Source organism: Hyla sarda, chromosome 7 (assembly GCF_029499605.1).
Source record: "Hyla sarda isolate aHylSar1 chromosome 7, aHylSar1.hap1, whole genome shotgun sequence".
NCBI lineage: Eukaryota > Metazoa > Chordata > Amphibia > Anura > Hylidae > Hyla > Hyla sarda.
In genome coordinates this window covers 28,783,581-28,800,493 of record NC_079195.1, presented here as the reverse complement: position 1 = coordinate 28,800,493, position 16,913 = coordinate 28,783,581, and the positions used below count along the sequence as shown (strand labels likewise).

General features: G+C 45.5%; 1 protein-coding gene across 1 annotated transcript in view; it reads left to right on the top strand.

Moving 5' to 3' along the window:
- Positions 1-5,490, top strand: part of LPCAT3 (lysophosphatidylcholine acyltransferase 3) — a 35,489-nt gene extending 29,999 nt beyond the window's left edge. The window contains exons 12-13 of the mRNA XM_056530061.1: positions 3,668-3,796; positions 5,027-5,490. Of these exons, the coding sequence (XP_056386036.1) occupies positions 3,668-3,784 (117 nt within the window). The 3' untranslated portion in view covers positions 3,785-3,796; positions 5,027-5,490. The remainder of the gene's footprint in view (positions 1-3,667; positions 3,797-5,026) is intronic.
- The last annotated feature ends 11,423 nt before the right edge of the window (positions 5,491-16,913 follow it).

Here is a 16,913-nt window from a genome sequence, read left to right as displayed (position 1 = left end):
TAAACTGGTCTAAATCTGCTTTTATGCCCCTCTTGGACTCTCCTTGGGCTTCGGTAGTGTGTGGTCTGCCGGTGGTATTTACCTGGGAATTTACATTTATAGGGACTCCTCGCATGATCCCGCCACTTATGTTGTACCCCTATTGCCCTACATACAAGAAGTTCAGATTGTGGAGTTCTCTCCCTCTGGCAGTGGCGGGTCGCGTTAATCTTATTAAGCTGATTATATATCTTGGAGCATTCAGCGGTACCTGTGCCTAAATCTTTTTTTATCAATCTACACTTACTATTTGCTCCCTTTATCTGGGGTCTGAATAGGAATAAGGTTAAGCTGTCCCTGACCTTCATCTCTAATATTTAGCTGGGTACATGCGACACTGGGTGCTCCCTGATCCCATGCCAATGGCGGAGTGTACGCTGGTTAGATATGTGCAGCTCCCCTCCCCCACTGTTAGAGGGTCCCCCAGCAGAAGACTAGCTGTCCAGTCGTGGAAGGCCACCAAGCAGATCTATGCCTTTGCTGATGTCCCTGCTGACCTTCTTCTTTGGCACAACCCACGTCTCTCTCACCTCATGGGTTCCCCGGATTCCGACTTTTGAACAGGCTATGGGGTTATTTTACTGGAACATCTCTTCACTGACAATGTTCTGTGCTCCTTTCTACAACTCCAGACTAAGTTTGGGGTCCCCATGGAAACTTTTTATAAATTCCTCCAATTGTGCAATGCTGTTAATTCCCCGCTGGTAGTCCTCCAGTCTCAGCCTATCCACTGGTTGGAGTGCTATGCTTACATGGTCCCAGAGGCATGGTTTCCATTTTATACACCCGCCTCATCCAGACTAAAATTTAGCTGTCCCCCTCTCCCTGCTGAACGGTACTGGAGGTCCCATATCCCTTCTATGACTACTGAGAACTGGGAGGACATGGGATCCTCCCACCTATTGGTTTCTTGACAGCCCCGCAGATGTTCTAAGATATTATACGCTAGATTTCCATAAGGGCAGCGGCACTGTGTTTCCTTAGTCTTATTTTATTACAATTATATGGCTACGGTTAGGTTCTGGAACCTGATACACTAATGGACCTTACTTTTGTATGTTAGCACGTACAAGCGCATGTTTTTATGTCCTTTGTTAATCGGCAGATTTGCCTCAGTTAATGTGAGCGGATGTTAATTGGCAATGTACTTTGCACTTTATGATGTATATTCTTTTGCTATGTACTTTTTCATTGCCTGCCTTTTCCTCTGTAATGCTGATTTTTGTTTTTTACACTTCAATAAAACGAATAAAAAAGTGTCTACTGGGGGCTGCCATTACTGTAGCCTCTTTGTGGTGTGTCACTTCACAACACCTACACAATTGCTTTATGGCAGGCATAGGGCATAAGAAAGTTAAAGGGGTACTCCACTGGAAAACTTTTTTTTTTTTATTATTATTATTATTATTATTATTATTTTTTTAATTATTATTTTTTTTTAAATCAACGGGTGCCAGAAAATTAAACAGATTTGCAAATTACTTCTATTTAAGAATCTTAGTCCTTCCAGGACAGCTGTTGTATTCTCAACAGGAAGTTCTTTTCTTTTTGAATTTCCTTTGTCTGACCACAGTGCTCTCTGCTGACACCTCTGTCCATTTTAGGAAGTGTCCAGAGTAGGAGAAAATCCCCATAGAAAACATATCCTGCTCTGGACAGTTCCTGACATGGACAGAGGTGTCAGCGGAGAGCACTGTGCTCAGACAGAAAAGAAATTCAAAAAGAAAATAACTTCCTGTGGAGTATACAGCAGCTTATAAGTACTGGAAGGATTAAGATTTTTAAATAAAGTACTTTACAAATCTGTTTAACTGTCTGGCACCAGTTGATTTAAAAAAAATGTTTTCCAGGGGAGTACCCCTTTAAGACAGTGTTTCATAGAAAAGCATTGACTGCTTACTGCACATGTGCAAAGCACAGATTAGGTGACTGGAATTGTCACCAACAAAATGGTGACAGTGGAATTGAAAAAACTACAAAACCCACTCTCCTTTTGCACATAGACAGAGGAGGAAGGTAGATGGGCGAGGTCTAATTGGCAGCAGCCAGACAAGTTTCTTGCTTTCACTAGATTCCTCATGTTAGCTCCCTCTGCTGGTCAACAGTAGGACATATGACACGTTATTCAATTTTTCATATTTTGTGATAATATTTAATTTTTTTATACTTCCAATAAAATTAAAAAAATGTGAAAATGTAACCTCTAAAAAAAATAAATAAATAAATAAAAATAAAAAAATCACATTTGGTGACCCATTCCCTTTAAATGGTACTTCCAATGATAGGAGAATAGGAAATCCTGTTGCCAAGGCAACAGCAAAGCGCCCCAAGCTTCTACCGCATATGGGCTTCCGTTGTGGTACCACTTCAGACATCAGGTAGTAGATGTGGCCGCCATAGACCTGTCAGCCATATCCCCTCTTGTCAGCTGGAAGGATAGACCACATGCATGCCCTGACCCACTCTGCCAGTCAGGTGTGGTATGTTCACACTGAAGCATTTCCTTGCGTAATTCCATTATTAAGTACATTATTAAGAGGCTTAAAGGTGTTTTCTGCCCCTAGACATCGTATCCCCTATCCAAAGGATAGGGGACAAGATGTCTGGTTGCGGGGGTCCCGCCGCTGTTGACCCTGCGATCTCTTTGCTGCACCCAGCATTCGTTTAGAGCGTCTGTTCAGCTCCGGAGGCTCGTGATGTCATGGCCGCGCCCCTCTTGTGACATCACGGCCACGCCCTCTCAGTGCAAGTCTATGGGAGGGGTCGTGATGGCAGTCTCGCCCCCTCCCATAGACTTGCATTGAGGGGGCGTGGCCGTGACCGTGACATCACAAGCTGGACATGACGTCACGAACCTCCACTCTGCATCGCCAGTCATCCGCTCCGTGCATTGGATGTCGGGTGTGGCGGCTGAGATCGCGGGGGTCCCCAGCAGTGGGACCCCCGTGATCAGACATCTTATCTCCTATCCTTTTGGATAGAGGATAAGATGTCTAGGGGCGGAGTACCCCTTTAAAGCCTACCTGTGAAAGGGGGGAGAAAAAAAAAAACTTGTCTTTGGGACATGTCGAGTTTTTATTGGCGAGTGTTCAGACAATGACTGATGAGAACAACCTTCTCTCCTCGCTCTGTGTCTGAGACCTGAACTTCCATTGTAAGTCCATCCAGGTCACATGACACAGGCGAGAGAGAACCTGCTTAACATACTCAATTCCTGGCTCGTGATTGGTTGTCTGAGTGTTCAGTCCCTGACCAATCAAAACTTTTGATATGTCTCCATGCCAGTGTTTCCCAGCCAGTGTGCCTCCAGATGTAGCAAATTACAACTCCCAGCATGCCCAGAGACCCTTTGGCTGTTGGGTTTGCTGGAAGTTGTAGTTTTGCAACAGCTGGAGGCACACTGGCTGGGAAAATCTGCTCTGACACATCCAAAAGTTGACAGTTCTCATTTAAATGTGTCGAGCTCAGCTGCATTACTTTGTTTTAAGAAGATGCTCTGACACACTGTACCAAACAGTCCACCTGAATTACCACGACAGGTTTTTAGCTTCTGGAAATAAAATAAAAATATAAATGAGGATTCCAAATGCTGGCCAACCCTTTAACACCCCTCCCCCTCTCTTCACAGGTGTACATGTCGGTCTATTTTATAGGCCATTTATTCTTCTTATCGCTGCTGTTTGCACTGCCTTATGCACGGAAAGTCCTGGTCCCAAGAAAGGACAAGCTGCAGAAGTCCCACTGACAGTGCTCGATGGTAAGTACCCGGATCCTGACTGCTCCCTGTTGTGTTCCCTATAATTTCTAGACACTTGCACCCTGTCCGATCACTTCTTTGGTGCTCTGGGTGTGAGTTTCCCAATGAAGGAAATTCTTAAAGGGGTTGTGCGCTGCCCTGCAGTTCGGAGCTCGCCCGCCCCCTCAACGAAAGTCTATGTGAAGGGGGCGAGACCACTGTGACGTCACGCCCGGCGGCTGCGAACACGGAAGCCCGCACACAGCGTTCGGAGTAATGAACTTCTGGATGCTGTGAGCTGAGCTCCGAACTGCAGGGCAGCACACAGCCCCTTTTAAAGGTCTTGCATAAGAAGCTGCCCCCCCCCCCCTTACTACAGGATAGGGAATAAGTATCCAGGACCTGAGTGACCATCAGAATGCAAAGGCGTTGTGCACACACGGCCACAGCTCTATTCAAGTTCTTCAGATTGCAGGGGGTCCCAAAGGTCAGACCCCCTCTTCTCTCTTCACAATTAGGGTACATACACATGGGCGGATTTATTTGTGGGTTTCCTGCTGCATATTTGAAAGGGGGCGGGCTCTTCTCGGCTGTCCGCAGCAGATTTTCCGCTGCGGAAAATCCTCTGCAATCCCCATTGAAGTTAGTAGGGTCTGTGACGGGTTTTCGGCAGCGGAATTTACACAGCGGAAAATCTGCCAAGAAGAGCCCGCCCATTTTCTAAAACGCAGCGGGGAAACCCACAAATAAATCCGCCCGTGTGAACATACCCTTAGATCATATTTTCTTCTTTGGATGAGGGATACTTCTAATGTTGGGAGTATATATACGGTTTGACAGGTGCCCCAGGACAGAAACCTCTTGTGGAGCAGAAGATATAGATATAATATTTTGTCATAATCATCATTTATATATTTTTATTTATTTCTATTTATTTTATCATTATTTTGTTGTGGTTTTATCTTTATTAAATATATCATTTATAATATATATATTTTTTAAATGGGCCCCAAATGCATTAAAATGCACAAAATTGCACACCTCTCCGATCCTGCATTAATCCTCAGTTCATGGTCCTGCTGTAGACCTAGATGCAGTTTGGAGAACTGGGGGTCCCAGCGGTCGGACCTTCATGACCAGACACTAATCCCCTATCCTGTGAATAGGGGTGGGGGATACTTTAAGAGAGAATAAATCTAAAAGATAAGGCATTAACCAAGTGACCTGTATTATTCTCTCCTGTCTCTGCAGATTGTATGTCGTACTCGTTGGCGATGGTTAGCACACCTCCTTCCATGCTGGCGCCATCTGCGGACACCACACTGCCAGGAAGGACACAAATTGCTGATACTTCTTGTTTCTCCTTTCCTTTTTTTAAATAAATCACAAACTGGTTACCGGCGCCAATAATCCTGCAGCGATGTAGGCTCCTCCCTCCAGGCGTTGTTTTATAGACTTTTCTACTACTCGGGAGCGGGGGAGGGAGGTATATCTGGACTTTCTATTACTTGAACTTTTAAGGTTGCTGGAGACTTCACCCGACTATCTGAGCTCGGCTCCCGTCCTTTTATATCACACATCTGCCTACGCCCCTCGGGGGTCCCGTCACAGGGCAGCTAACACAAGCTGATGGTAAAATATTGCACATAAGCACTGGATACGGACAGTCCGGACTGCTGGATACAGCCAGTTATTGATTAGAAGAATAGTAGTAGGGGGGGGGGGGGGGAAGAGATGTATCAATGGGTGGGGGAGGGGGATTATAAATTTTACAAGGGAGACTGTCCAGACCCTTATGTGAAAGTGTGACACCAAACATGGCCGATCAAAGCTTAACGTTGTTTAGAAAAAAAAGTGCACTTGGATTGGCTGTGTTGGTGTCATGTGATCACTGCAGGGGTGTTGGAGGGGGTACAGTCATGTCCTGCCTTCTTCTTTTTTTTTTTTTTTTTTTCTTTTTTAAGAGCTGCAATAAAGCACTCTGCCAAGTCAACCCATCTTTGCCACATTTTCATTCCCGAAACCCCTGAGCCGAGTGAGAACAACAAACCTCTGGTGTGTACCGCCCCACCCCTGTGGTAATAGGGCTGTGCTGGGGGATCCCAGAGTACGGATCCAATTTTATTGATTTTATTTTTTTTATGGGTTGTTTGGTGTGATCCGCATGTACTTGTATTAACAATCTGCTGCCTGCGTGTTTGGGGGTTGATTTTTTTTTTTTTTTTTGGGGGGGTCCTTTCCTTGGATTCTAATAAACCAAATCCCTCCTTTCCCATCTGATCCTGAAACACAAAGATTATTTTATTGTGCAAGTGATGATGATTAGATGTGCTTGACCAGAATATTTTACTGGCATTAAAGGGGTACTCCTCCCCTAGACATCTTATCCCCTATTCAAATGGTAGGGCATAAGATGTTTGATCGCGGGCCGGTCCCCTGTGATCTCCTGCCCCCCCATTCTGAACACGGAAGCTTGGAGCTTCTGTGTTCGTGACGCCACGCTATGCCACGCCCCTTCCATTCATGCCTATGGGATGGGGTATGAAGGGTCACGCAACACGGTGTGGAGTTCGCTCTGTGAACTTGATAAATGGGGTGTTGTGCTGGAGATCACAGGGGGGTATGGGGGGGGGGGGGGGGGGGGCGTCCCGGCTTGTCAGGAACTGTCCAGAGTAGGATAGGTTTACTATGGAGATTTGATCCTAGTCTGGACAGTTCCTGACATGGACAGAGATGTAAAGAACACTGGTCCACTGGAAAGAACTACACAACTTCCTCTGAAGAAAACAGCAGCTAAGTACTGGACGGATTGATTTTTAAATTTAATTTTTAAATAGTAATTTTTTTTTAAGTGGTTTAAAAAAAAAATTTTTTTATTACCATTTAACATGAAAAAAAAATTTTTTTCCCCCCTCTGGAGTACCCCTTTTAATTGTGGAAAATGTACTACAATGTACCCAGCAAGTATAGATTTGCTCCATTATCTGGTTTTTACTATGTATAATTCTGTCTATAAAGATTTAGGCCAGGGCTACACTGTGGCTTTTTGTAGCACTACTGATTGATTTTAACTATTAAGTGGCCATTCAGGGCTTTGACTGCTGCTATCGCTAGATGGTTAAAAACTAATTAGTGGTGCTGCAAAAGGTCACCGTGTAACCCTGGCCTAAGGCCATGTTCCATTTGGGTAAAATGAAGCCTATTTCCATTTTATTAAAATGTTTAGGGGCCGCAGCATTACATGTTTGTGCAATGTTGGTGAAGGACTTATGATAGTTTTGTCTACAGCTGGTTTAAATGCACTGGTAAGTCCCTGTCTAAGGGGAGATTATTGGCTGAACTTGGCGATAGCACCGTGCGTAATGGATAAGTGTCTGATCGTGGGGCGTCTGAACACTGTACTTGAGTATCTCTGGCGCTCCCATAGGTCATCTTTTCCCAACCTGGTTTCCTCTACCTGTTGCAAAACTAAACTCCCAGCATGCCCGGACAGGGAAGTTTGTCCGAGCATGCAGGGAGTTGTAGTTTTGCAACAGGTGGAGGCACCTTGGTCGGGAAACTCAGCCATAGACCCTGCATCGATGCAGCGGCAAGAGTTCTGAAAATTGCAGGGGATCCCAGAGGTCGGACCTTTACTTCGACCCACTAAAAAAAAAAAAAAAAAGTATTGTCCATCAGTTGCACGCATCCCGTGTAATGGAGAATGTGCTGCTGATTCTGGGGCCGCTCCCAAAGATCCAGTGATTGTTCTGTAAATTGTTAGACTGTTTAATATGGCTGGAAGTCTATAAGTCTATTATAAAGTTGTAATGTAGTGCTAAGGATTTATTTGCATAGTAGCAGAGCACTTCTTTAAAATGCACTTGTCATTAGCAAAAACATTTTATATAATGTAGATACCATTAGATGTATATTTGTAATACACATTGGCCAAACAATGTGAATATTTTGACCCTGCAGCGATTGCATTTGTGTGGGTGGGACAAGCAGGGCTCTGTACTGGCTTCTGGCTTGTCAATCATCCTGCTGTGTGAGCCGGGGGGCATGTCACAGAGCCTCAGTGCACAGAGCAGTCCTGCTTGTCCTTGGTGTGCTGTGGAGGAGCATTGTTTCCGCTGGCTCTCCTGTCTCTGGGGCTGGAACGTTGCTTACGCAGCAACAACGGCGGATGTGACATCAGCCCGGCAGCGTAGTGTCTTACGGTTCCGGCTCCATTCAAAAGGGGCGCAGGATTTCTACTTTTTGCATTCCCCATCAGCGTTCTCAGCATCCGGAACCCTGTGGACAGCAGGCAGCCAGCCTGCAGCAATATCAACAGCAGCAGAAGCCCGAGCCTACAGCAGTACAGCAGCCCATGGCAGCAGTTCCAGCCCATAGCAGCTAAGCAGACTATTCCTGGTTGCCCTTTAGTATTTTGCTGAAAGAACTCCTCCAGCATGTCGGAGCAGTTTTAATTTCATTCCATATTCTGCTAGCTACCGTATTTTTCGTCCTATAGGACGCACCGGCGTATAAGACGCACCCTATTTTAGGTGCAAAATCTAAAAAATTTAAGATTTTGAACCCAATAGTGGTCTTCAATCTGCGGACCTCCAGATATTGCAAAACTACCGTTGGCTGTCCGGGCATGCTGGGAGTTGTAGTTTTGCAACATCTGGAGGTCTGCAGATTGAAGACCACTGGTATAGGAGGTAATACTCGCGTGTCCCCGCCGCTCCGGACCCGTCACCGCTGCCCTGGATGTCGCTCCATCGCTGTCGCCGTGTCCCCGTTGCTCCGGAACGTCTCTGCTGCCGGCCGGGTATCCTCGCTATCTGTCGCCGTCATCACGTCGTTACGCACGCCGACGCACGTACGCGACTACGTGATGACGAGGAAGGAGAGTGCCGGCCATACAGGGGCAAAAAATAAGCCATCATATGGATTTTTAGGTGCCAAATTTAAAGAGTTATGATTTTTTAAAGGAGGAAAAAATGAAAGTGCACAAACAGAAAAGCCCTTGGTCCCTAAGGGGTTAAAGGACTAGGAATTGTCGGGAATGTGGGTGCTTCATCCTCATCTGTGGTCATCCCTGCTATTTCCAGTTCCCCTAGTGTTCAAGAGGAAAATCTTACTCTATATTCCTCCTCTGATGAACAGCAAAAAGAGTTTAAATCCAACTTTTCTCCAGATGATCAGCTCCATAAAGCAATTCGCCTTACTGCTAATCTTGAGAAGAGCATAGAGACGGTCACGACTAGAGATGAGCGAACTTACAGTAAATTCGATCGTCACAAACTTCTCGGCTCAGCAGTTGGACTTATCCTGCATAAATAAGTTCAGCTTTCAGGTGCTCCGGTGGGCTGGAAAAGGTGGAAACAGTCCTAGGAGACTCTTTCCTAGGAATGTATCCACCTTTTCCAGCCCACCGGAGCACCGGAAAGCTGAACTAACTTATGCAGGATAAGTCATTCACTGCCGAGCCGAGAAGTTTGTGACGAATCGAATTTACTGTAAGTTCGCTCATCTCTAGTCACGACTGAAGACTCCCTTTATGAAAGCTTAGGCCCCAAGAAGTCCCGTACATTCAATTTGTATAAAAGTGTCAGGCAAATAATTGATAAGGAATGGGAAGATCCCGAGAAGAACTTTTATTTCCCCCCCCCCCCCCCCTAAACTCCTTAAAGGGAAGTATCCCTTTGAGGAGTTAGTTACTAAGTCATGGGATAGAGCCCCGTTAATTGATGCCCCGGGGGCTAAAATGACTAAGAAATCCGCCTTGCCTTTTGAGGATCTAGGAACCCTGTCTGACCCAATGGACCAAAAAGCCAAGTTCTTTAACAAAAAGACCTGGGAGGCAGCCAAAGCTTCTATCAGAACCAATGTAGCTGCTACATGCGTCGCTCGCTCCTTAAGAGTCTGGGTTTCACAATTACAATCTTATCTTGTTAACCAGACTCCTAGAGAAGAGATCTTAGAATCCTCACCCGTAACCTCCAAGGTGGTAAATTTTTTGGCAGACTCCTCAGTAGATTCTGTAAGATTGGGTGCCAGAGCAGCTGCCTTATCTAATTCTTCTAGGAGAGCCACATGGCTTAGGCAGTGGACGGGTGATGTGGGCTCAAAAGGCAAACTGTTTCATCCCTTGCAAAGGGTTCCTTTCGTAGCAAAAAAACCTATCCTGAAAGCCTAATCAGAAGTTTCAGGACAATAGGAAATTTAAAGTCCCTAGCAAAGGTAGAGGTTTCCTCTTCAATCCCAACAAGGAGTCCAGTTCTAAAGATCCCAAACAATGATGGCTTTGTAGTAGCAGTGAAATGGGCTCAGGACAGATCTAGGATGTTATAGACAGATTTCCTCCAAAAGTGGGATGGCAATCCCTCATCACTAAACCGAAAATGTTCACTTTCCTCAAAAGCAAGGGTCTCCTTGATAGGTTGTTGGAGTTCATCCACCATAGCTCAAGGGTTACCTTGGTCTCCCTTGTTGGTTAGTGAGTGTAAATACAGACGCCAGTCTTTGGGGTTGGGGTGCCTCCTGTGGCCAGCGTCTCCTTCAACGTAGATGGTCTCCTCTGATGCATCGGTCTACATCAACTTACAAAGAGCTCTATGCAGTGTTCCAGGCAATATCTCTGCTTATTCCTCAAATTCAAGGGAAGGATGTGCTGATATATTCAGACAACGCCACTGCTGTAGCTTTCTTAAATAAACAGAGATCAGACTCTCTAAGTGTCTCCTTCCAGATTTTTTCCCGAGCAGAAGCCAGGTTGACGTCTCTCTCTGCGGTTCACCTGAGAGGGAAAGATAACAAGATGGCAGACTTCCTGAGCAGAGTTCATCATCTTCAGTCCGAATGGTGTCTAAACAAGAGGTATTTGCAATGATAGAGGAAAGGTTTGGAAAATTCTCTATGGATCTCTTTGCTTCCAGAAACAGGAAGAATCTCAGGTTCTATTCTCTCAACCCACTGGATTATCCGACAGCAGTAGACGCTTTCTCTTAGGACTGGGGAAGAGAAAGAGGGGTACGCTTTCCCACCTCTTCCCCTTATCCCTCGGATTTTGAAGATAAGGCAGGACAGAGCCTTAGTGCTATTGATAGCGCCCCTTTGGCCTCGAAGGCCTGGGTTTATCTTGCTAAGGACAATGCCAGTCTCACAACCATGGGTTCTTCCAGACAGGGAGGATCTACTGTACCAGGGACCAGTTCATCATCCTCAGTCGGCTCAGCTTCATCTAACAGCCTGGATGCTGAGGTCAATTCTAAAAGCTAGAGGCCTATCTGACCAAGTAATAAACACCTTACTTACAAGTAGGAAAGACGTAACATGCGCCGTATACCTAAGAACATGGAGAGCATTCTTAAGAGTAGTAGGACCTCAAATACTTCATTTCCTTCAGTTAGGCCTGGATAAGAAGTTAAGTCCTAATATCCTTAACCCCTTAAGGACACAGGACGTCCTGGCGTATTCCGGTCCCTGCCGCGTGCCAGGCAGAGATCGGAAGCGGATGCCTGCTGAAATGCTTCAGCAGGCATCCAGGGCAAACGGCGAGGGGGGCCATGTAGGCCCCCCCATGTCGGCGATCGTCGCAAATCGCGAGGGAAATCGCCTTCGATCTGCAACGATACCGGGCTGATTGGGTCTCTGGGACCCGACCGTCCGGTAATTTTGCTTGATCCCGGTTGTCTCAGACAGCCAGGACCATGCTGGAGGCTAGGAGCGAGCATGCCTGCCACCTCCTCCTATCCCCTGCGATTCCTCGGTTAGCTAACCGACCAATCGCAGGAGGAGGGGGGGGGCAGTTACTTCCTCCCGCCCTGCCCGGCCCCTGGAAGTCCGGAGAGAACGGGAGGAAGACCGGAGAACGCGGTGAGGGACGGGGGAGTGCTGGGGACCAGCCCCGGTACTTACCTCGTCCCTGAAGACCCGGATCCCAACGGCGGCGGTGGTGACAGGTGAGTTGATCTTCGGCGGCGTCGCGGGACCTTTGCAGCAGTCCAGACCGCCGTAAAGTGATCTGGCCTGCTCCATCTGGTCCCCTTCCACTACAACTCCCAGCATGCCCAGACAGCCCGTGGCGTCTGGGCATGCTGGGAGTTGCAGTTTTGCAACATCTGGTGGTCCACATTTTGGAGACCACTGTGCCCTTCCAGATGTTGCAAAACTACACATCCTCAGCATGCCCTTACTGTCCAGGCATGCTCGGAGTTGTAGTTCTGTAACATCTGAACTACAACTCCCAGCATGCCTGGACAGTTTTGGCATACTGGGAGTTGTAGTTTTGCAACATCTGGAAGGGCACAGATTGGGAACCACTGTTAGTTGTCTGCAAACTGTAGTCCTCCAGATGTTGCAAAACTACAACTCCAAGCATGCTGGGAGTTGTAGTTCGGCAACATCTGGCTCTAAAGATGTTGCCGAACTGCTACTTCCAGCATGCCTGAGAATGTTTGGGAGTAGTGGTTTTGCAACAACTGGAGGCACGCTGGTTGGGAAACATTGTCTGTTTCCTAACTCAGTGTTTCCCAACCCGTGTGCCTCCAGCTGTTGCAAAACTATAACTACCAGCATGCACTGATAGACAGTGAATGCTAGCAGTTGTAGTTTTGCAAAAGCTGGAGGTTCCCCCCCCCCCCTGTGAATGTACAGGGGGCTTACAGTGAGTATCAGGTTGCAAGTTTGCGATGCAGCAAATTTTGCGCGGCAGCTCAAACTCGCAGCGGGAAACTCGCTGTAATCCCCCGCCCGTGTGCCTGTACCCTAAAAACACTACACTACACTAACACAAAATAAAATAAAAAGTAAAAAAAACACTACATATACACATACTCCTACACAGCCCCCCTCCCCAATAAAAATTAAAAACGTCTGGTACGCCACGGTTTCCAAAATGGAGCTTCCAGCTGTTGCAAAACAACAACTCCCAGTATTACCGGACAGCTGTTGACTGTCCAAGCATGCTGGGAGTTTTGCAACAGCTGGAGGCACCCTGTTTGGGAATCACTGGCGTAGAATACTCCTATGTCCACCCCTATGCAAATCCCCAATTCAGGCCTCAAATCCGTATGGCGCTCTCACTTTGGAGCCCTGTCGTATTTTAAGGCAACAGTTTAAGGCCACATATGGGGTATCGCCGTACTCGGGAGAAATTGCCTAACAAATTTTGGGGGGCTTTTTCTCCTTTCACCCCTTATGAAAAAGTGAAGTTGGGGTCTACACTAACATGCTGGTGTTGCCCTATACTTTTCATTTTGACAAGAGGTAAAAGGGAAAGAAAAAGCCCCCCAAAATTTGTAATGCAATTTCTCCCAACTACGGAGATATCCCATATGTGGGCGCAAAGTCCTCTGGGGGCGCACAACAAGGCCCAGAAGGGAGAGTGCACCATGTACATTTGAGGTGATTTGCACAGGGGTGGCTGATTGTTACAGCGGTTTTGACAAACGCAAAAAAAACAAAACCCCACATGTGACCCCATTTTGGAAACTACACCCCTCATGGAATGTAATGAGGGGTGCAGTGAGAATTTACCCCCCCCCCCCCCCACTGGTGTCTGACAGATTAAAAATTTTGTACAGCCCACTGTTCCAAAGATCTGACAGACACCAGTGGGGGGTAAATGCTCACTGTACCCCTTGTTACGTTCCTCAAGGGGTCTAGTTTCCAAAATGGTATTCCATGTGGGGGTTATTTTGCTGTCCTGGCACCATAGGGGCTTCCTAAATGCGACATGCCCCCGAGCTAAATTTGCTCTCAAAAAGCCAAATATGACTCCTTCTCTTCTGAGCATTGTAGTTCGCCCGTAGTGAACTTCAGGTCAACTTATGGGGTACCTCCATACTCAGAAGAGATAGGGTTACAAATTTTGGGGGTTATTTTCTGCTATTAACCCTTGCAAAAATGTGAAATTTTGGGGGGGAAACCACACATTTTAGTGAAATTTTATTTTTTTATTATTTTTTTTTTTAAATATGCAAAAGTCCTGAAACACCTGTGGGGTATTAAGGCTCACTTAATTCCTTGTTACGTTCCTCAAGGGGTATAGTTTCCAAAATGGCATGCCATGTGTTTTTTTTTTTTTTTGCTGTTCTGGCACCATAGGGGCTTTCTAAATGCAACATGCCCCCCAAAAACCATTTCAGAAAAACGTACTCTCCAAAATCCCCTTGTCGCTTCTGAGCCCTCTACTGCGCCCGCCGAACAATTTACATAGACATATGAGGTATGTGCTTACTCGAGAGAAATTGGGCTACAAATATAAGTATACATTTTCTCCTTTTACCCCTTGTAAAAATTCAAAAATTGGGTCTACAAGAACATGCAAGTGTAAAAAATTAAGATTTTGAATTTTCTCCTTCACTTTGCTGCTATTCCTGTGAAACACCTAAAGGGTTAAAACACTGACTGTCATTTAGAATACTTTGGGGGGGGGCGGGCGAGCGTGCATGCAGTTTTTATAATGGGGTCATTTGTGGGGTATATCTAATAGGAAGACCCTTCAAATCCACTTCAAACCTGAACTGGTTCCTGAAAAATAGTTAGTTTGAAAATTTTGTAAAAAATTTGAAAATTGCTGCTGAACTTTGAGGCCCTCTGATGTCTTCCAAAAGTAAAAACTTGTCAATTTTATGATGCAAACATAGAGTAGACATATTGGGGGACATTTCCTAATCTAGTCTATTCTGGGTATGCTTATAGACCAGCGTATGTGGTAGTCTCCTGTCTATTGTGCTCCTAATTTATCAAAGGTCTCACAGCCCATGATAAATTCTGTGCTCAGACTTCAGGGTCTACAGCTTAAACTGCATTTAGTCCTGCTCCAACATGGTCTGACATTTCAGCGTATTTTGGGCAGATGCGACTTGTCGCACAAAAGTCGCACTTGATAAATTCAGCACCAATGCATTTTCTAATGCATTTCCGTCTAAAATAGACTTGCATGCATCATGTTCTAAAAATCCTAGAGCAAAAGTCGCAGAAAAGTCGCACATATTTAGACTGCGACTTTCTGTGAGACAAATTTAGACAGGAAAAACCAGTCTAAATCCTTTGATAAATCTCCCCCATTGTATATGTGAATTAAAAAAAATTATTTGGAATATCCATTTTTCTTACAAGCAGAGAGCTTCAAAGTTAGAAAAATGCAAAATTTTAAAATTTTTCATCAAATTTGGGGATTTTTCACCAAGAAAGGATGCAAGTAACGCTGAAAATTTACCACCAAAATAAAGTAGAATATGTCACGAAAAAACAATCTCTGAATCAGAATGATAACTAAAAGCATCCCAGAATTATTAATGTTTAAAGTGACAGTGGTCAGATGTGCAAAAAATGGCCAGGTCCTAAGGTGTAAAATGGCCTGGTCCTTAAGGGGTTAAAGTACAAATTTCAGTACTTAGTTCCCCGTTTAACTGCAAGTTAGCAGATAATATCTTAAATCTGGTGTTAGATGCCACCATTTGAACCTCTGGATTCTATTTCCATCAAGTTGCTCACCCTCAAGATGTTCTTCCTCCTGGCAATAACAACGGGTCGGAGAATTACAAGCGCTCTCTGCCTTTCCTCCTTATACTAAGATATTAGATGTTGGGGTAGTAATGAGAACTTTACCATCTTTTCTGCCGAAAGTAGTCTCAAAGTTTCAAAAATCTCAGAAGATTATTCTTTCCTCTTTTTGCGATGAGCCGAGACATGAAGGTGAAGTCAAGTTCCATAACCTTGATGCCAGAAGATGCCTCCTGAAGTATCTGGACTCTACTATGGAATTTCATTCTACAGAAAATCTTTAAGTCCAATTTCTGTCCCTAACAAAGGCAAGACTGCTTCTAAACTGTCTACTAGTAGATGGATCAGGGCATCAATTACATTAGCTTACACTACAAAGAATCAGGATCCACCTTCCTTCTTTTTAGCTCACTCTACCAGAGCGGTGGCTTCCTCCTGGGCAGAGAAGGCTGAAGCCTCTTAGGACCAGATCTCTAGGGCAACTCCATGGTCCTCAAAACATACTTTTTTTTTAAAACACTATAGGTTGCAATTAAATCCTGTTTGTTTCTGATCTTTCCTTTGGACGTAAAGTCCTTCAGGCGGTATTCCCACCCTGATTTGTTACTATTCTAAGTCTCCAGGGGTGCTGTCATGAACGATTAGGTAAAGATAGATTACAAGGATAACATTTTATGTTTAATTTAGAGACTGAAAACAGGGGCGTACCTAGAGCATTTGGCACCCGGGGCCGACCCTTTGTTTGGCACCCCCCCCCCCCCCCCACACACACACACACACACACACATGCACCCCCCCCTTAATTTCACCCCCTCCCCTCCCCCCAGGGACGGACTGACAACACTCGGGGCCCCAGGACCAAAAAAAAGGCAAGGGCCCCTGCTAGGCTCTGCAGCTCGTCAATCTTCTGCCACACCCCTATTCCACCCAAATCCCACACACAATAAATAAAAATGTATATATGTAAGAAACACTTTAACGTAGGTCCATTTCAATGACCAATAATACTGGTATACAAGGAGTAAATATATACCACCACACAATAATTGGATAATACCGCCATACTGTACTGAATAATACCACTATACACAGACCAGTATACTATAAAGAATCTGTATACAATATAAGTGATTATATACAGGACCATATGGCGGTAGATATCAGCTGTACACAGGATGTGTATACCATATAAGTGATTGCAGTTACATTTTGAGACTCACAATTACGTCTTTTCTGATCAGCGGCGCCCTCTTTCTTTTTCTTCTCTGTCTGGATAAGACCACCATGTGGATCTCTTAACATCTGCAGGAAAAACATGTCAGACTCTGCATTTTTTCAGTGCCCTCCCCTCCTCTACAATCTTTCCATCTGCGGGCAGACACAGAGCGCGGGCGGCTGCAAAGTGTAGAAAATTTGTATTTTTATTTTGCGGCGGTGGGTCAGTCTGCCCCTGGCACCCCCCTTGAGAGTGCCCCTCCCCCCCCCCCCCCCCCAGGTATGCCACTGACTGAAAATAATTCTTGTTTTCTGGCTCCTTTGGAGCACTTTACTTTGAACTGAGGTGTGTCCCATTTTTATGTTTCCAGGTTTACTTTCCTGTGGTGGGAGGTCCTCTCCAAGGGTGCTGTCATGAGCTAATTGAGCAAGGTTT